The sequence below is a fragment of the Eptatretus burgeri genome, chromosome 19 (assembly GCF_056783735.1).
Source record: "Eptatretus burgeri isolate ZD-2024b chromosome 19, Ebu_testis_v1, whole genome shotgun sequence".
In the NCBI taxonomy this organism is placed as follows: domain Eukaryota; kingdom Metazoa; phylum Chordata; class Myxini; order Myxiniformes; family Myxinidae; genus Eptatretus; species Eptatretus burgeri.
In genome coordinates, this window is record NC_140979.1 from 2,030,104 (window position 1) to 2,052,148 (window position 22,045).

The window sequence follows — 22,045 nt, forward strand, 5'->3', positions numbered from 1 at the left end:
AGGAGCAATAGACAAACCAACGAGGAACATTTCTACCTGTAGAGTCTCAGCTTGGACAGAATGGGATCACCACAGTGAACTCGGGTTCCAACGGAAACTCGTCACCTCGTATGATTAAATCATCAGTTGGAGGAGCGACGGACAACCAACGAGGAACATCTATGTCTGTCGAGACTCAATCACAGTCTCTGAGGAGCAGGGACATTCAGATCCTGAGAACCTTCCGTTCTCACAACTATCGGTAAACGTGAGCCAAAAAAGGCAACAACTCTTCGTCATTTGAGAATCCCCCGGCAGAGTCGATTCCAAAGAACCGAAAGAGCTCAAAAGAATCGGACAAGGATAAAAAGAAATCAAAAGGGTTCCTGAATTTTTTTCAAACCAACTCACAAACCTTCTCCCAAAAGGGTGAAGCGAGTCAATTGAGAGACATCCTAAAAGACAATTGAGAGACAGTGAGAGACAAAAGCAAGGCCCCAAATCTCTCCGCTCTTCTCTCCAAGACCAAGACGGCCAACGAGCCAGTGGAAGCTGGACTTCCTGTGCACGAACTACGGATTTTGTCCTTTTTCTGATCCTCTTGCTTTTCTCTTTTCCAGATATTTTCTCCAAGAGCCCCGTGCCTGCACCATGGTGGCGCTTGGAGAAATATCTGCTCCATGTGACTCCATTTCTCCCCTCCCAAATTTTGACAATCCTGCCCAACATTCCCAGATGGTTCCAATAACTTAATCTACGAGGCTTTACTTTCCTTTCTGATCCTCTTGCTTTTTTCTTTTCCAGATATTTTCTCCAAGAGCCCCGTGCCTGCACCATGGTGGCGCTTCGAGAAATATATGCTCCATGTGACTCCATCTCTAACCTCCCAAATTTCTGAAAATCCTGCCCAACATTCCCAGATGGTTCCAATAACTTAATCCACGAGACTTTACTTTCCTTTCTGGTCCTCTTTCTTTTCTCTTTTCCGGATATTTTCTCCAAGAGCCCCATGCCTGCACCATGGTGGCACTTCGAGAAATATCTGCTCCATGTGACTCCATCTCTCCCCTCCCAAATTTCTGAAAATCCTGCCCAACATTCCCAGATGGTTCCAATAACTTAATCTACGAGGCTTTACTTTCCTTTCTGATCCTCTTGCTTTTCTCTTTTCCAGATATTTTCTCCAAGAGCCCCGTGCCTGCACCATGGTGGCGCTTCGAGAAATATATGCTCCATGTGACTCCATCTCTAACCTCCCAAATTTCTGAAAATCCTGCCCAACATTCCCAGATGGTTCCAATAACTTAATCCACGAGACTTTACTTTCCTTTCTGGTCCTCTCACTTTTCTCTTTTCCGGATATTTTCTCCAAGAGCCCCGTGCCTGCACCATGGCGGCGCTTCGAGAAATATCTCCTCCATATGACTCCATCTCTCCCTCCCAAGTTTCTGAAAATCCTGCCCAACATTCCCAGATGGTTCCAATAACTTAATCCACGAGACTTTACTTTCCTTTCCGATCCTCTTTCTTTTCTCTTTTCCAGATATTTTCTCCAAGAGCCCCGTGCCTGCATCATGGTGGTGCTTCGAGAAATATCTGCTCCATGTGACTCCATCTCTCCCCTCCCAAATTTTGACAACCCTGCCCAACATTCCCAGATGGTTCCAATAACTTAATCCACGAGACTTTACTTTCCTTTCTGGTCCTCTTTCTTTTCTCTTTTCTGCATCATGGCAGCGTTTTCAAAATTATCTCCCCTCCGCCCCTCCCTTCTTCCCAGCTTTACTCTTCTGAGTCAGTTTCTTGTGTTCCTCTCTCTTGATCTTCTAAATATTTTGGGTTCAGTGTTTCAGATGTTTCTGTTCTCTTCCACCTGAGATTTTTTTAGTCATCGTGTTGAAGTTCAGTCAGCCGTCCTCACTCTCTTGATCAGGATGTCACGGCTCAAGCCGATGAAGCCTTTGTCGCTCCTGTGTGAAGCGGGGCCATCGCCGTGAAATACAAAACACACAGGAAATGGCGCTCTGTGCTGAGGCGCGGCGGTGATGGTCACGGTTAACCCTCGGCCAGACAAAGATCCCCGGAGGGTTAAACGGCACGGTGAGGTCTGCACGGTAATTGCATCCTACACCCGAGTATTGTGTGGGTCACCTGATGGGGGTGGTCATCCTATAGGTTGGGGTCTAACCTTGGTGACCGTCTTTTTGAAGGTCACCTTGGAATGCTGACAAGCTCACGCATTATGAAGATGAAGGTCACCCTGGAAAGATCCCAGGGGTCGGTGTGGCTCACGCATGAGGGAGATGGTGAATTCGAGAGTGTTCTCTGTCTCTTCTGTCTTGTTTACAGACAGCCAGCTTTACTGTCCTGGCGAAGTAGAGGATGTACTTAAAGTTAAAGGGATTTGTCAATTGTCCATTTTGAAAGTTTATAAGTTCTCTCTTGTTCCTCTTGAGGTTTTCGCATTTAATTTAACTCGGTGAACTTCATTTTGCCATAATTTTCGTGCGAGAGTGGACGTTCAAGTGTGACGACATCATCCCGTTGCACAATGCGGTCATTGAGTGGGTGTTGTTGGAACAATTGTTCCCTAATCCTCGGGAATGAACTTTTTAAAATAAAACATGAAACTTTGAGGCTCTCGAGGATGTTCTGTGGAATCGACGTTTTGTCTCCAACACAGATTGTCATGAGAAAGCGGGATGCCCCGGCCATAATGCGAACACCACGTGGCCCCATACGTGTCGCTGACGTCACAGAAGCTTTGAGCACGTGGGGTGGCTGTGAGGTAACGGTTTCACACCTGCAGCTGGTAACTTTGTGCAGGAAAGATCATGACGGGCACAATGAATCCAGATTGTCCCTCTTATTGTTTACAAATGAAAATATGACAAGTTATGAATACAAAATGAATGTAAATTATGTTGTAAAATGTATTTACATCATTGTTTCATGGAGTCCGCTCAAATAGCTTGATGAGGCTTATTGTCTCACGTACTTCACGTTCATCGTGAAAAATTGGCATAAAAATCGTCCCACATGGCGTCACCCCACAAGTGGTCATCCCACAAGGGGTCATCCCACAAGGGGTCACCCCCACAAGGGGTCATCCCACAAGGGGTCACTCCACAAGGGGTCATCCCACAAGGGGTCACCCCACAAGGGGCCACCCCACAAGGGGTCATCCCACAAGTGGTCATCCCACAAGGGGTCTCCCCCATAAGGGGTCATCCCACAAGTCGTCATCCCACAAGGGGTCACTCCACAAGGGGTCATCCCACAAGGGGTTACCCCACAAGGGGCCACCCCACAAGGGGTTACCCCACAAGGGGCCACCCCACAAGGGGTCATCCCACAAGTGGTCATCCCACAAGGAGTCACTCCACAAGGGGTCACCCCCACAAGGCGTCATCCCACAAGGGGTCACCCCACAAGGGGCCACCCCACAAGGGGCCACCCCACAAGGGATCATCCCACAAGGGGTCATCCCACAAGGGTCACCTGAGCGAACAAGCTCCTTCGTGGTCCCTCATGAAATGGCGATAATAACACACAGGCCTGGATTGTAATAACCCAGCCCGTGACACGGATTCACAACACTTCACTTACCGAGTCTCATGGTTTAGTTAATCATCCTAATCGTTGATTTACTAGTAAACCTAACGTGGTTTGCTTCATTGTTCATGACCAGCCAAGGCAAGTGGAACTCACCGGTGTGGAGTGGAGGGATGTGGAAGCGAGGGGTTGGAGGGGAGGGGTGTGGAAACGAGGAGTTGGTGGGGAGGGGTGTGGAAACGAGGGGTTGGAGGGGAGGGGTGTGGAAACGAGGAGTTGGAGGGGAGGGGTGTGGAAATGAGGAGTTGGAGGGGAGGGTGTGGAAACGAGGAGTTGGAGGGGAGGGGTGTGGAAACGAGGAGTTGGAGGGGAGGGGTGTGGAAACGAGGAGTTGGAGGGGAGGGGTGTGGAAATGAGGAGTTGGAGGGGAGGGGTTTGGAAACGAGGAGTTGGAGGAGGGGTGTGGAAACGAAGGGTTGGAGGGGAGGGGTGTGGAAACGAGGAGTTGGAGGGGAGGGGTGTGGAAACGAGGAGTTGGAGGGGAGGGGTGTGGAAACGAGGAGTTGGAGGGGAGGAGTGTGGAAACGAGGGGTTGGAGGAGAGAGGTGTGGAAATGAGGGCTTGGAGGGGATGGGTGTGGAAACGAGGGGTTGGAGGGGAGGGGTGTGAAAACAAGAGGGTGGAGGGGAGGGGTGTGAAAACAAGAGGGTGGAGGGGAGGGGTGTGAAAACAAGAGGGTGGAGGGGAGGGGTATGAAAACAAGAGGTTGGAGGGGAGGGGTATGAAAACAAGAGGGTGGAGAGGAGGGGTGTGTCTGGGAGAGAGGGTTGTGGAGACGACGAAGTTGAGGGGAGGGATGTGCATGGGAGAGAGGTGTGTGGAGACGACGAGGTGGAAGTGAGGGATGTGCATGGGAGAGAGGGATGTGCATGGGAGAGAGGGGTGTGGAAACGACGAGGTTGAGGGGAGGGATGTGCATGGGACTGGTCTGCTTGTGCTGCAGCGGCCTGTTCCGGCCTTGCCATGCCTTGTCTGCCTGCCTCTGCCTTAACCCCATGCCTGCTTGCCCTTGTGTCTTGCATATGCCCCTGTGTTCCACCCATTACCATGTCCGCCAGGATCATCCGTCTTGCAAAGACTGCCCTGCAGGCAGCTACACCACGGGGACTGCATTGATGAAGCCCGTGCACCGTTCGCGTGTTTTGCATCCATCCATCCAGTTCACTTCAGGGAGGAGCCTGGGACTGCATTGGGCAGCCGGCTACCTCCCTGAACTTGTGTTTCTGCATCCATCCATCCAGTTCAATTCAAAGGGGGAGCCTGGGACTGCATTGGGCAGCCGGCTTCCTTCTTGTCCCTGCATAGGGAGCCAGAGACTGCATTTGGGCAGCCTGGCTACCTTCATCAAATGGCCTGTGGGATGGCATATGGCATGCCGGGTTGGGGTGAGTTGCCTCCAGCAGCTGTAGACATGAAGAAGGTTCTGTGACAGACAACGGGGCCTTTTGAACAGGCCCCGAAGACATCCGACCTTCAGGTGCGGGGGCGCTCACCCTCACAAACTGTGAATAACATGTGCCATGCCCTTTCTCCCACAGTCTGTCAGTCCTGGGCCATGGTTAGTGTAAAATTTATAAGGTGAAGGATAAGTAAAATTGTACATGAGTTTTGCTCCCCCTGTACACAAGGTGGAAGGCGCGTCGTCGGCTAGGCCAGGCCGCAGTGAAGGCCGGACGATCAAGGAGAATCGTACAAGCTGCTCATCAAGCCGCCTAAGCGACTAGCGCGTTCGCGACGCACCGGGCCGAACGGAGACACCAGGGGTCGCCGATAAAAAGGACCCATCGAGTCACCACAAGGGTGGCCAGGTAGCCGGTCCAGTCTCTCAGGGCCTGCTCCGGTCATCCCGGCCCTGAGTACATTAAAGGCTCACGAGCCCGATTCTTTCTTTCTTTGGTTTTGCATGAAAGTCTGTGGCGCCTTGTCCTTAAGTGGAATTGTAAGTGGTAAGTAAGTTGAAGTTGCCAATTAACCCTACCCCACGTGATCTCCCCATTGGCGTATTTTGGTCCTAAAACTACCAGGACCCGGGCTTACCCGGGCCGGCGATCTGTAAATTCCATGCGATCGAGCCGAGACCGCGGCCCCTCTGCTTCATCGAGGGTCGTGCTCGTGGCGACGAGCCGGCGGGAAACCACAACAATATATTCCCCATCACGAGATCATAAATATGAAGTTTCACATTTACAGATTGAGCGGTTCCAGAGAAAACATTATTTAATATTTTACTTCAATCCAGTATGGGTGCCAAACCTGTGACCTATCAATTATTCCTGAACAAACTTGTACACCCATCTCTTCGGGAACATTTTTGTGAAGTTTCTCCTTGATCTGTTCAGCCTTTCTGGAGAAGATTTTTCGAGGTTTTAGGGTGGATCCAATATGGCTGCCAAACCATGTGACCTATGACATTTGCGTGAACCTTTTATACCTCATGGATAGGCGGTCACACGTGTAAAGTTGCGCCTCGATCTATTCAGCCACTTCAGAGAAGATTTTTGTAGGTTTAAAAAAAACAATATGGCTGCCAAATCACGTGACTGATTACGTCATCAATATTTTTTTGTCCTGTGGACCATTCTATCCCTCTGAGATTCAAAAATTTTCATACTGATCAGATGTGGCGTTCAAAATATGCAGTTATGACGTCATAAAGGCACCTATGCCTTAAAAAACAATCACACTTCCCCATTTGGAGTATTTTTTATGTGCCAAGTTTCATTTTTTTCTTTGCTGTGGTTTCAGAGAAACAGAGGTCCAAAGTTTTTCTGTTTTACCAACATCGCTGCTACACCACGTGACCTATGTCAAAATTATTTAAACGTTCTAACTGAGTCGTCGCACCAATGGTGAAAATTTTGTCTCAATCCGACAAGCGGTTGCTGAGAAAAACACAAGTTCTGTGCGGACAAACAAACAAACAAAAAAAACAAGAAGACGTAGTGCGGACGGAGCACGACACTTGCAAAATTCATAAAATAAATTTGACCTCAAAAATAATTGGTGGTTGAATTCAATGACCAAATATGCAACAACTCTTCAAATTTCAAGTCAATCAGATGAAAATTAAGGACTTTAGAAATCTCACTAAAGTTGTTGACATTTGTCCGATGTTGACCTTTTGACCTCAAAAAACAAGAGGCTTCTTCCTTATGACAAACTCTACCATGTGGTGGAGTTTCGTGAAGATCGGTTTAAAATTGTGACCTGTCGGCAACAAACAAACAGACAGACAAACAAACAAAATCGACTAACCAATATACAGTACTTGAAAAATCTTCGATTTTGCAAGTAACAAACAAACGGACCCAACTGCAATACCCTCTCCTTTGGTGAGGGTAATAATTAGAGGTCTTTTGGGGGGTCTTAAAGGGTCGAAGGTGTCTCAGCAGTCAAGAGAGTCAAAAGGTACATTCCGATAGTGCATGATATTAATAACTATACGTACGTAATTAATAGACACAAAAAGGATGCCTCACAAACACACACCTCATCCATTTACAGTAGATGATGTGGTTGTCACCCAGAGGGGTTGCTGAGACGCAGGCTGTAGGTGTGGCTGTGGCTGTAGGTGTGGCTGTAGCTGTAGCTGTGGATGTTTGTTCAGGTCCTGCTGTCACCTCCATCTGCCTTTGTGACTGTGGTTATGGCAGAGTGTATGGTGTGACCGGATAAAGCTCCAGCTGATCGTATCGAGCGCCTGGCCCTGGTTTCCCACACTTGGAGCCTGCACTCTGTGATTCATGGCCAAATGTCCAAGGGAGCAATTGTGTTCCCTTGGCTTTGTTCACGTCCTGTTGGCTCATGTTGAGGGCGGCATCTGGGGTACATCGGGTTGAATAATTAGGTGTTGTTTTGTGCTGAGTTTTAATTATTTTCTCGAATTATTTTCTCCGCTGACATTATGGAAATAAATTGGTGAACACACACAAAATAATTTGAGATCAAGATGTCATGTTGTGGTTGAATGGACGGGTTTAATACTTGATGGGTACTTGTGAGCTCTGTGATGACCGATGAACCCCATTACCCATGGGTTTATGACCCATTAAAGTACCATTAATGTTTCTAGTTTACAGTTTCATTGAATTATCTTGAGATTGAAGCCAGTCTCTCGATTCTAGTTCAAACCATGAAAATCAACAGGACATTCGTGCGATCCGTGATGAGTGGCGGTTAAGTAAATAGTTGAGAAAAACCTCGAAGACGTCTTTAACTTCTGCATTATTTCTCAGCTCGTGATGAGACGGTTCGATTTGGAGGCAAACATTATTTCCCCTTTCTGTGAAATATATCCAGGAGGCTGATTATTCCACTCGCACGCACTGCCCGCGGCCAAGATTTTTGAAAGACTGGAAACGCAAGTCGATATTAATAATCTTGTGACAAAATGTGCACTGCACTGTTTTGTGGAAGTGGCTTTCTTTCCCAATTCGATTTAGTCTTTAACATCCAGTGTAAGATTCCAAAATCGGAAAACTTTTTTTTTTTACAAAATGCCAAAAAATGAACCCTTTCGGGCGATAAGAGATTTGCGTTTATTTCTAGTGGGAGTCGTTGAGTCCATCGATGGAAGCATCATGTACGGTGTAATGTTATCGGTCGTTTGATAGGTTGTGGTTCTTTGATGCCCTGAGTGTGTTTCAGGACTATGAACAAACGTACAGGTGAGCTCCCAATCAAATGGATCTTTGTCAGTTGGGGTCTGTGACTTCTGAGTGAAGTTACAGTTACCGCTTCAACAACGTAACGTTTTTGAAACTTGTATTTCAAATAAACAGATACAAAGAAGTCAAATGAGGAAGTTCACCATCACATGCAATGTCCAACTCAGATTCCTGTGTGAAGTTGTTTCCGCCAAGTGTCCCTGTCCTGCAGGCTCAACTCGCGCATGCTCACCTCGTCCTCCGGGGTTGTTGAACGATCGACTCACGTCACGTTCTCGTCTATTCTGGAACCTTCGTCCCAGAACGTTCTGGCATGTTCACGAATCTCAGCAGGCAGTTTACAATACAATACTCTTCCATCCGCAGTCAAAATTCGCTCATTACATGAAGCAGTTTATAATTCAAATCACCGACGCGTGCGTGGCTCCAACAACTTATAACATGTAACAGTCAATTTTAATTGTTCATTCATCGGCATTTACTAATGCTTATCCACAAATACCACAACTAACACTGGCCAAAACATCGAGCTTTTAACTGACAAGGTGATTGGCAGGTGACCAGCATTAAATGTTTCTGCGGGATCCAGATAATACGGTACTTTCGAAATGACGTATGAATGCCGGAGGAAGCGTTTTGCACGTGCGCTGCGTGTGTTTACACGCTTTCGGCTCTTCTCGCTGGGCACTTTCAACCTGCTGTTGCTGGCGTGAAACTGGTCCATGGGAAAAAAATTGAAACTTGGCACAAGGCAAGTACTCCCCCATGGGAAATATGTGTGATTTACTTTTGTTACGGTATCATAGGTGGTGGCTTCGTTATGATGTCATTATTGAATACTCGAACGCTTTATCCGATCAGTATGAAAATTGTATGTGAGAAACAATTTGACATAATCGGTCACATGGTTCGGCAGCCATATTTATTTTTTTTAACATGACAACCTTCAAAAGTCTTCTTCGAAATGGCTGAACAGATTGAGGCAAACTTTCCAACTATTATCTGGATCCCGAAACTTGCCGACACATGATGCATAAAAAGTTCTCCATCTATGATGTCTTAGGTCACATGGTTTGGCAGCTATGATTTTTTTTTTTTTTAAAGAATGAACCTTTGATGAATGAACCTTCACAGATAGAGGGGAAACTTCACCCACATGTTCCGCAAGCCTCGGGGGATACCAGTGTGTTCACGAGTAATTAATAATGTGATCTCGTAGTTATGGGGGGAATATATGTTTTAAATTTCAACCTGATCAGACAGACACATGGTCTGGCAGCCAGAATTATTTAATCTTTTGAATCTGGGTTCAGGGATTTAAATCAAACTTGGTACAAGTCTGTATAATGATGTAATAATGTGGGTGGAGGCATATCTGGTGACGTCGAAGAGTGCCCTTCTCACTTTAATATGCACCGCAACATGTTATCTCTCTGGATGACTTGATCAGGAAGTTCTCCAACAGTTTCGTTGTGCAGGTATGTTTGCAAGTACTTACTGCTTCCTTTAAAAAAAAAAATTTTAATCGTATCATTTAATTACTTAAAAGTAGGCGGTGGGTTGGAATTGCAAAGTGCAAATTGCGGAGACAATCGTGATGACCGGGCAAGTCTTGCCCCTGCAAATTGTTCATTATTATAGACACTCTTTTGATGTGGTACATTCTGAGCATTTAATGCAACCACCTTTGCCACGTTTCTTTGAAATCGTTAAACTAATACAAAAAAAAGGGGACACTTTTAATTTTGAGCTTTTTCTTGGTGCCAAAGTTTATTATTTCACTGAAAAACGACATGTAAATGTTCATTTCATACTCTTATTGTGGCTTATACTTTTCATCCGAAGTCTTCAAGATCTACAAACATGCCAACCACCACCTTCCCCAAAGTGCACAGTGTTTGGGTCCAGAGATAATGTTGGCACAGGGGCCTCCTCGTCCTTACTCCCCATTTATTAGTACCCCGCCAGTTTCACCGGAGGGGACTATCGGTTTGCTCTCCGTTTGTCCGTATTTTTATTTTTTTTATGTTTTTTTTTTCCCCCCATACCCTTTAACACATTCAACTGATACTTGGCACATGGCTTTATGATGATAAGTTTCAGAACAAGTTTGAGTTTCAGGGCGTTTTGTCAAATTTTCAGTGGTGCCCTTTTTGGACTTCGATAGGGCAAACGTGTATTGCAAAGCGATTCTTGCTCTTGTTTATCTTTCTTTCCCTGTTCCTCGTACTCTGCAGCTGCTGCTAACACAATAAATGTGTTTGGGGAAGTTGTGGTCTCAAGAGGCTCGAGTAAAATTGAAAACGATGACCCAGAGAGCGTTTGCTCGAGTACTACGATAAGCATTGCATGATGTAATTACGGTAAAAGTTTGCTGTTATCAGCCCAGGTCACATCGTTCCATAACAAGACAATTTATCAACATTTAGGGAAAAGACTCTTGGCCAAAGGGAAGGAACACTGACAGCCAATTCGACTTATAGCATACATGAATATAATTATTTTCTTCCACATTATTATTATTATTATTGTTATTATTATTTTCGACTTATAGCATACATTAATATAATTACTCCTTGAAGGTTGCCATTTCTGTGATGCTGTTTGCCCTCCTGTTAGTTTGTCCAAATTGTGTCAACCTCGGGGAATGGCGTGCTGACACAGCGGTATCCCGAAGACCATCACGGCAGACTTGATAAAAGGATAATGATGTGCCCTGGTATTGTTTTATGGGTGAAACCAACAAACGACAGGAGACAAAAGGATAAAGTCATCAAAGAATAACTAACGAGAGTTATAATTAATTGCTTTCTGATACACGTATCCCACGATTAATATGATATTTCCTTCATTCCAAAAAAGGTAAAACTCTGAAAAAATTGACGAAAAGCCCTGAAACTCGAACTTTTTCTGTAACTTCACAATAAAGCCATGTACCAAGTTTCAGTTGAATATAATGTTGAAGGGTCTGGGGAAAAAAAGAAGTCTGAAAACCCACAGGTGGGAAGGATGAACAGATGGAGAGCAAACCTTTAAACCCTTCCGGTGAAACCGGTCGGGGACTAATAATTGATCTCTCACGTGTACCACAAATACAGGATGTACTACAAAATGAGCTACAAGAATAACTAACTTTCCCAAGTGTCCCAAATGAGATAATTAAGAATGTAGATTACAGCTTTTAACCCAGCAGACCAAATGGCTGAAATGCCAGGCAATCTATCGATCATACTCAAAAATAATATTGTTTTGTCCGCAGCCTGATGGAGTACTGCTCTCCTCTGTGGGCTGGTGCTCCCGCCTCTCACCTTTCCCAGCTTCACGCTGCGGAAACCAAAGATTTTAGGATGATTGGGATCTCCCACGATGAGGCTGAGCCTTTGGGTCTCTCACTCTCTTACCGCAGGCAGGTCGGTGGTCTTTCTGTCTTCGACCGTCTCATCTCTGGCCTGCCCCCCCCGAATCTGTCTGTGATATGTGTCGCCCCCCCCCATATCTCTGCAGGGCACTCAAGGTCTGCTGGCAAACCCTTTCAGGTAAAACCACCAAAATCACTGCTTTCCTTCCTGCTTTCATTCCTCTTTTTTCCTGCCTTTTGTACTCACACACTCTCTTCAATCCTACTCTTCCCTCCAGGTCTTCAAAACATCTGTTCATCACCACCTTTTATCTTCCCCTATCAAAAACCACGATCTTTTCTTCCCCCGTTAATCCAGCCCAAGCCCACCTCTTTCAAATTCCCTGCCTTCCTTCCTGAAAGTTCCCTGTCGCGTGAGGACCTGAAAGTCCCTGTGATGTCCATCTTGTCAATCCCCCCCCCACTGTTTTGTCCTTCCCTCTCTTGCCCCTCTTGTCTCCTGCTCTCCTTGTTGTACTTTCTGTGTGTTCGCTCTCATCCGAGCTTTGACGGTACACCAAAAAAAAAAAAAGTGCAAAGTACAACCCAATTTAGCGGCTACAGCCATAAGCCAACCCACAAATAATGAAGATGGGAACTCCAAATTCAAAGGAAGATTTGATTGAAAGACAGAAGATGTTCCACCACAATCATCTCTGAGAGCTGGTGCTGGCCGGAGCGCCATTCGCCGTCTCGTAATGGCGCATGAATTGAAGAACATGACACCGAGAAGGGCAACAACGATGTCGCTGGCAAGACAACATGAGAAGTGCAACTTCCACCAGGCAGGCGCAACAAGCGGCCAACAAAGTTCAGCAGTGAAGAATCCCTCCGAGGTTGATGATTACATGAAGACGAGTTGCTCTCCTCCAAGGACCTGCACGCAGCACATTCGAGTTGAGCCATCATGGCAAAGGGCTCAGCAGGTCGATGAACCATCACAGATTCGCACAAAGAAAACTCGCCAACCTCCTCTTCGCTGATAATGTCGAAACCAAGCGGAATGCACTCGATGGAAATGAAGCGTAACAGCCAAAGGTACGCCCTAAAGCAGGGGTCCCCAACGTGCGGCCCGCGGGCCACATGCGGCCCCTTAGACGGATTTATGCGGCCCGCGGGCCGCATCACAACTAACATCACAATGCGGCCCGCGATACTGCCAATTTGTCAGGGTCAATGATCAAAGCATTCTGTAATTTTTATGATGATTTTGATTCATATTAGAGACGTGTGTTTTTAACACGATTATTCATTTATCATATTCGTTGGCAAGAAAAATATATTCAGCACTAATTTTTGTTTAAATTTCGACATATTAATTATATATATTTTTTTTTTCGGAATTTGGTGTCCTTTTTTTGGGTGCGGCCCTCCGCCCCTCACCACTTTGGTTTTGTGGCCCTCCGCCCAAAAAGGTTGGAGACCCCTGCCCCAGAGGATCCTGGCCTCTCTCCTCTATCGTCTCCCTTCGTCCCTTTCTCCCTTCTCCTCCCGTTCCAAGTTGTTCTTCACCGTTGTTGTTGTGGTCGTTGCCTTTTTGGTGGCATCTTGCGTAGCGAACGCTGCTCATAGAGAGCTTGGCATTGTTGTTCTTCTTCTTCTTGTTCTTCTTTTTGTGAAGACAAAACCTTAACCTCTCGGACTTGTCTCTTTTATATACAAGATCCAGATCTCCTTCAATACTAAACACCTGTACACATCCTCACATCGACGGTGCCTTTTGAGAGCGTCTATCATGAACTGTTAAATATATTTGGACATTTGCTTTAAAGTTTCGAAAAGTTCATGTTACTATTTAAAGATTATTCCATTTATCGTATTGTAATTTGGTAAATACATTATTTATTTCGTAAATACACTATATATCGTAAATACGTGAAGACATTATGACGGGTCTCGCGATTGGCTTAATCAAGGCACGTGACGAAATATCGGAAGTTGTTGGGTTTTTTTTGTTTGTTGTATTTTTTTAGCCGACAAAACCTTCAGGACGCTGCTGCTCTGGACACATTTGTCCTTGTTAACATTTGAACTTTTGTCATGAAATTTTCAACAAACCTTTATTATGAGAATATGGAGAAAATAATTAAAAATTGGACCAAAATGTGAAATGGCAAAGTCATAGTGACTATAAGAATACCCCTTATTTGCTCGATCTCAGCACGTCAAGCGCAAGATGGCCTGCTTTTTTTATCACTTCCTGAGTTATTTATTTATTTATTTATTATTGAGCTTCAGTGTGTCTGTCCAGGCCATAACATTTTTTTTACCAATTGAGGTTTTGTCATAAAATCTTCAAGAATGTTTTGATCTGAGATTATGGAGAACACAAATTGGTTTAAAAATATTGTACATTTTATTGTCATTTGCGTCACGTTTAGTTTGAGCACAAAGCGGACGCGGACGCAGACGCCGATGCGAACGGGCTTTGCATTTTGAGATTCTTTTCTAGTTAACCTCCGCCATCGAAGATCGGAGGTTACTGTTTTCACCCCTTTCTGTTTGTTTGTTTGTTTGTTTGTGAACAGTATTACGGAAAAACTCCTTGACGGATTTCGACGAAACTTGGTGGGGGGGTTAGGTGTGGTCCAAGGATCATGCCATTAGATTTTGGACTTGGTCCCCCCCCCCCCCCAAAAAAAAAATTTAGAGAAAAATTTTTTTTTTTGCATTTCTACATGAAATGTAGAAGGTCCCAGAACACTGTCTTGAGGAACTCCAGCCTGGACAGGAAGGGGGGATGCGAAACAGACAGGGACATTAAAAGCCATCCATCGACTGTGACCCGGGAGGAATTCTGCGAGCCATGAGTGGAGATTGCTTTGGATACCATAGGGAGAGAGTTTGAGCAGGGCAGGATGCCAGACCGTGTCAAAAGCTCGTGATATGTTGACGGAGATGGCTCTGATCTCATGTCTGGCATTGAGGACCTCCATCCATTGTTGGGAGAGCAGAAGCAGCACATCCAGGGTGGAGTGACCTGGTCTGAAACCAAATTGATGATCGGAAATCAGCCTTCGGAGAAGAGGAAGGATTTAATGTCTGAAGCGATGATGGATTCCATAACCTTGCTGATGATCGGGAGAAGGCTGATTGGTCTGGAGTTGCAGGGATCTGTTTTTGCAACTTTTTTATGCAGAGTGGTAATGTTTGCTGATTTCCAAGCAGATGGCAGATGACCTTGAGCAAATGAGAGGGTGAACAGAACAGAGAGAGGGTGAACAAGAGCAGAGGAGCAGGTTTTTAGGACACGTGGGCTGATGCCGTCTGGACGGGTTGCAGACTCTGAGTCGAGGTTTGACAGCGAACTGTCCCCTTTGTCAGGAAAACAAAAGTCAGAGTCCATGAACAGCTGGGTGCGACTGGGTAAGGTGTGTACAGAGAGGATGGGTTTGGGACACATGATTTCTAAGCAAGCACAGAGTTTAGGCATTCAGCCTTTTCCCATGCGGTGTCGTTTGTGCAGCCATTTGAGGTAAGGTAAGGGAAGTTTTTACAATTGTTGTTTCACAAAAAAGTTTTGCTTGAAAAGGATCATAGAATTGGAGGACATTTTTTTTTTTAATTATAAAAGTGTTTTATGAGATTAATAATAACTTCCATGCTTATGAGAGATTTAAACACGAGGTTATGATGAACCTTTGTATTGCTCTGACGTTTCAGGCATCAGCCCTTCATTAGAGTCAGGGAGGGTCACTTGCTCGGGCTAGCTTCTGAAATGTCAGCTTTACATTGACTTATTAAATTGTTGTAAAATTTATTTTGAACATTATAAACATCATGCTGATCCCAGAGTACTGTGTATTTGATTATTTTGTTTCAGCCATCAGGATAACCTCCAAAAGGGGGTTTTACCCTTGACAAAGGTTTTGTCTTTTCACAGATAATTTTTAGGAAACATATAAAAGTTGAAATTCTTCAAAATTGAATCTTTGGTGTTCTTTTAAGCATTGTTAAATAATCCTTTGTTCTTTGTACGCAGCCCAGACATGCGGTGAAACTTTTGTCCTTCCTCAACCATGAACCTGTGTACCATGGTCCTGACACCTTCCTCTCATCACTGCTTGGGGTACATCACTGCTTCATCATCAGTCATGGTTTTGTCTGCTGATTTGGATGAAGTGACTAGCCCTGGGAAGGTCTGTAGAAGTTACTAGTTGATGTTTTTTTTTACTGAATCATTGTGTGCAGCAAGGATTGCATGCTCACACATACAGCCACTCTGTGTTTGTTGTGTTGCAGTGAGTTTGGATACACGCTCAACTGGATTTACTTTGGCTGAAAATACAATGGTACCCAAATTATGTGGTATACTGATGAAATATCCATCATGAATGTTTTGCACTTGGCCATCTCCAATCTTCAAGAGCAGCTGTGCAAATTGACCTGCATCGTGTTCACCATCAAGGAATGACCGCGTGTTTGTTGTGTCAGACGAAGAGTTGTTGCATGCTTCCAAAGATGTGAAGATTTGAGGCAAGCATCAATCGCATTGGCTTTTGTGTCACCATGCACATGAGGAAGAGTTTGGCAGAAATTTCCTGACAACAACAATAAAATCCATCTCGTGAAGCTTCTGCTCATGAGGATGTCCTTCAGTATTTGGTCTCGAGCTTCCACTGCCAGTTTGGTGTGACATTGTAGCTTCAACCCAGAAGATGACTTGACACTCATCTGGAGACAGGAGTGTCTAACAATGTCCAAATTGGACAAAATGGCCGATTTATTTATTTATTATTATTATTATTATTATTATTATTATTATTATTATTATTATTATTATTTAGCAGTCGGAACTGTTGCAAAGGTGAATTCCGCGGGTTAAAATTTTGAAGTTTGGCTCGGGTTAAGAGATTTTGGAGCTTATCGCATGTGCAGAAATGAAACGAAGCCGTGAATACCGGCGTCTCCAGGCGTTTATATGCATCGTAAGGTAATCAGCGATTTGTCGGTAAGATGATCAGGCACTCGATGACGTGAGTGAAGAAAGCGAAAAAAACTTCATGAGCACTTTATTGTTAAGAAACTGTCGTGGCCTGTTCCAAGTCAAGGCATTGTTAAGTAGGCCGAACAAAATGGCGAATTTAGACCCGCTGGGAGCAGACACAGGGCTGTGACTCAGGGGCTGACCAAGGATGACTCCTTGATAAAGGATAATTAAATAAGGCTGTTAATTATCTTTAATAGGGGGTGTTTAAATTTACCCAAACACCCAATTTTCATTCATGCACAACCTTGGAGTTCCATTGGTATGCATACAAAGTTTGGGGCTGCTAGGTTTCATGGGTTTTGGAGTTATGAAGGACACACACTGAAGGACTTATGGACTGACTGATTGACTGACACACACTGACAATATTAATATATATATATATATATACATATATATTTATATTGCAAAGGGGGGGGGCATAAAGCAACCTTGTAGGCTCTCATGGTTGCTTTATGCAGCTTTCTTCAGCCAGAAGAGCATCGGAGGAGTGTGTGTGTGTGTGTGTGTGTGTGTGTGTGTGTGTGTGTGTGTGTGTGTGTGTGTGTGTGTGTGTGTGTGTGTGTGTGTATATATATATATATATACATATATATATATATATATATATATATATAAAAATATATAACTGATGAAAGGATAATTATTAGTAAAGCATTATTTGTGTTGTGTTCCTCATGCAGGCAATCGCCTTGCCTCCCATTGCACGCTGGCCATACCAAACAGGTTTCACCTTCCCACATGTGCTTTCACATCGACTCACTGAACAACATAAATGCAGAGAAAGAGAAACCTTACCTTTACTGGTGAGCAAAGCATGCATGACCCATCACAAAAAAATATCAACCTGGAAATCAGCTTCTTTTGTTGATTTGACTTTTTAAAAATTGAGTGTTTGAGTTTGAGCACTTGCTATGATTTCATCGTACGTACTTGTATACTTATTTCAAAAGCAGTGACACAAAACAATCTCATAACGAAGATACCGTTTCTGATTAAAATGTGTCGCAGATGATAAATACTGCAAAAAATAATGCTGAGAAGGTATTTCGATGAAATCACTGCAGTTGTTGATAAAGTTGCAGCCAAAATCTCGAACCCGATTCATGCAAATTATGACAATCAAAGCACAAAACATGGAAGAACTGAAGTGGCGGGTTTTGAATAAAGCTCCAAAAACATCCCACATGTCTGTCTGTCTTTTTAAAATGTTGGCTATGCGACAGACGATTAGAGAATGTGTTGTGTTGTAACTGAAACCCTCAAAAAAAAAATTATCTTTCTTGTTTCCTCCGTCATCGAAAGTGGACTGAGGTTATGTTTTCACCCCTGTCTGTCTGTCTGTTTGATTATGAGCAGGATATCTCAAAAAGTTGGAGATGGATTTGGGAAAAAAAATTTGGTGGAGCACGTTGGGTGTTTGACAAGAACTGATGGATTAGATTTTGGTGAGGATCCGGACCCGGATGTGAGAATCTTTTTCGTGATTCTTCGCCATTGAGAGATGGGGCAAAATCGATAAATGTTTCAAAAAGTTGTGAACCAGTTATGACAAAACTTGATGGATGAATTTGGTGGGGGGTAACAATAACAAGCCGATTCGATTTTAGTTCAGTTCCATATCCAGATGTGGCAAACAGTGGGATACAAAACAAACTGTTCAGCCTGGCGGAGGGAGGTATGCGCTCGACTGAGTGCCGTTCTAATTTTTCTCTGAGATTGAAGCTTATGGAAGAGCAAAGTGATGGAGGTTATGAACTGACAGTTCCCCTCTCTCTCTCCCTGCCCTCTCTCGCCCCCAGTCTCACCCCCCTCTCCCGTCCCCTCTCTCGCCCCGTCCTCTCTCCCCCTCTCTTGAATTGTGATGCCCCCCTCTCTCCCTCCCCTCTCTCGCCCCTCTCTCTCTCTGTAAATGTATTCACAAATGTCTACCAAGCACAACAATTAATTCAAACCTTGGGAAAAAACAGCTTTCAAACCCTTGGGAAAATTCAAACATTGGGATTAATTAATAATTTGAAAAATTAATTCAAACCTTGGGAAAAAAAACAGCTTTCAAACCTTGGGAAACACTTGGGAAACAGCTGAAACGGATGAAGAACGATATCAAACCTTGAAAAGGCACATACTCAGGTCCCCAGCGTCGATTGTGACGTCATACCAAACGAAGAAAAAGAAGAATTGTGACGTCAATCGTGCAAAAAAAAACCAAAAATAAAGAAATAAATATTAATTGTGACGTCATTCGTGATGTCATAGCACCGTGTATTGTCATTGTTTGACAGATAAATGCCCGTAACTTGGGAACCGCTCGTCAGATTAATATCAAACCTTGAAAAGGCACATCCTCGGGTCCCCAGCAATATTCCTGGGAGGTTTCAATTCGATCGGACCAGTGGTTGTCGAGAAACGGCGGTCGCATACACACACACACACACACACACACACACACACACACACACTAAAGTGTAAACATGAACTGCAATTATATTTTGTTTCTCAAACTTTGGGATATGTTTAATCCCATAACTGTGTTTGTTGTTCCTCTTGTCGGAAGTTCTTCACATCACCTGTCAGGGTTTATTCTTTGTTCATCCTTATGATCAGGTGTACAGGTGTGAACCATGGAATTATTTGTTTTTCCCAATCGTTTCAACTTGAATCTGTTTACTTTCCGAGTTCAATGTAAATTATTTATGGACAAATATATATTATTAATTATATCTAAAGTCCAACTCCCGTTTTCCGTTTGTAAGATGAGAATTCAGTTTCTTACCTTCACTTAAACAGGTGTAAAAAAAAACAAAAACATTTAAATGATGAAAATGTACAATTTCACAAAATTCGGCCTATCTACCTTTTGTCCAATGTTGACCTCAAAAAAACGTACGGGCACGTACTGGTATTTCAAACCCAGACATATTAACACTCTTTCCCGGCACCAAAAACCTACAGAATGCCAGAATGACATCAAATGTCAATTCTTATGGACATTTTAGATAAATTTATATTGTATGTCGGTTAAAAGTCAGTCTGTCTCTCCCAGACTGGGAAGATGTATTATCTTGAAGTGACTGGAGTTTAGTGAATACATCTGGACACCTTCTTAAATTCACATTCCAACTTGTTGGTGTCTTTAACAAAAAAAAATCCTTTGGATAGCTTTAAAATGATAGGCAATTCTTCTTACTGAATTCAACTTACCGGCAAAGGTGAACCTGTTGACAAATTTTAATAGTCAGGTGATCTTTACATACAAAGGAAAAATGATGATGATGTTAATTCCAAATGGATACATGTTTAAACACAAAGAATCATATTATCACATTTAAGTACATTTTCTATTTCAGATTTAATACATTTATTTTAATATCAAACTTCAACATTTTTATTGTTTTATTACTCTCAAATACATTATAGAGAAAATGCATCCGCAGCAGGTGAATCACTTCATTCAGAATTATATTTTGTACTTATATTAATAAAATCACCAAATTAGTTGTCATGGTTATTACACAGAGTGTGCGCAATCAATCCGATAAGTGGTATTTGTTTTATTTTTATAGATTTTAGTTTTTAGTTTTATAGATTCTCAACTTTTAGTTGAGATAATCTTCATTGTATTTTCAGAAATGTTGAAAAAAAAAAAACCACCAACCGCACAACAATCCAACAACGATTGGTGTGTGCTTGATGTTTTTTTCTCATTTTTTTCATGAAAATCCAAATTAAGATTACCATGTCCTCAGATACCTATTCCTCTTCACCACGTGATTCCATTACTGACATTATAATGGTATTGTTCAGGAAGTGAGCAAAACTGTACAGCCAAACGACTTCTATTTTTTAATTTTAAATCAATCTATCAACACAATTTTAACAATAACTGTCTTGCCCACATCCGCTTCACACGGCCAACTAACGATACCCCTACTATCCCCGTGGACCATCGCATGTATGTGTGTGTACATTTCAAAAGTTTTTTTTAGTTTGCTGGTGCCAATGGTGCTGGCAGTCCATTGGGATTGACTGGTTTCCCAAATCAATGGGGACCAGTGGGAGCAATTTGCAACCACAATATAATTTGAAGAGGGATATAATTGGTCAATGGAAGAAAAAGTTTCGATTAAAAGAGAAGTTAACGTAGATAGGTTATTGCATTGATAACGGGACTGCTGTGCCTTGTTTGCTTGTTGGTCTTTTAGCTCCTTGTTATACTGTAGTAAGCATTGTAATTTGAGATTTTCAAAGTTTAAAACCTGCATGCTGTAACCATAGATTGATATCAATTGAAAGAAACAAAATTATTCTGTTGTCGTCTTAACGAGAAGAAGAAAAATCCCATTAACACCCCTTAACGAGTGACGCGAGACCGCCGGAGATGAACTCCCAGGATGCTGAGTGGAGGCATCCTGCGCACGCGCGGCGACTCCGCAGTGCGGTGTGGTTTTTATTTAATTTCATTTAATTTTAATTGATATTTAATTTTAATAATAATTAAGATTATTTAAATAATTTTTTATTTTAATTTAATTTAATTTAACATGCGGTTTAACGGAGAGATTTGTCATGTCGGGGAACGAGTCGGGGGCACCTCAAATACACATCAAATGCTTTCAAAATCAACAACAGGTTTAATGCACCAGTTCGACCGGTTCCTTCTGGGAATTCAGTGCGGATTAAAAATTTGATGGAGATTGGCCCTGCCATGTTTTTTTTTTTTCTGTACCCCTTCAAACTCAACCCATAAACCTCCACCAACCCGAGCTCTACCTCTGCCAACCCGAACTAAGTTTACCTTCACCAACCATAGATCCTCGCCGCCATGACTTGTGGTGCACGGCTAGCTTGTGGTGGAGTTGCATGGAAAGTCGCAAGAACTGGTAGAACAGGAGAAGTACAATTCGAGAGGCAGGAGCACCAGGGATCGTAGGAAAGTATGGACTAGGCATCCAAAATTAGCTCGGGGACCCAAATGCTGGAGTTCTTTGTGGACAATGATCGCGTAATTGCAAACACGTCGCTCAAACCACCCGGGTGGAGACTGTACACGTGGACTTCACCTGTCGGGCAATACGGTAATCATAAATTTCCACATTCTAATCAACAGAAGATGGATGCAGTCTGCCAATACTCTGCCAGGTGCAGACTGTCATGGCAACAGAATTCAGCCAATCACAGCCGTCATCTAATCAGGTTGAGATAATGTCACGAGGAATTGATATCTGCAAAGTGAAAGCCGAATGCTCAAAGGGTTTTTGAAATATCGCATCGCGTACGCAAAAGTACGTGGACAGATGATCGCTCGGCCAGTCGAAGATCATTTTAATGTCCCCCGTCTCCGACCTTGTCGAAGGGCAGGGGACAAAAAAAAGGTAAAAAAAAAAACTTCGGACC

General features: G+C 43.6%; 1 protein-coding gene across 1 annotated transcript in view; it reads left to right on the forward strand.

The window, feature by feature from the left end:
- LOC147008395 (tubulin alpha-1C chain-like) overlaps positions 1-17,060 on the forward strand; it is a 78,931-nt gene extending 61,871 nt beyond the window's left edge. The window contains exons 14-15 of the mRNA XM_085865004.1: positions 15,641-15,797; positions 15,901-17,060. Of these exons, the coding sequence (XP_085721130.1) occupies positions 15,641-15,769 (129 nt within the window). The 3' untranslated portion in view covers positions 15,770-15,797; positions 15,901-17,060. The remainder of the gene's footprint in view (positions 1-15,640; positions 15,798-15,900) is intronic.
- The last annotated feature ends 4,985 nt before the right edge of the window (positions 17,061-22,045 follow it).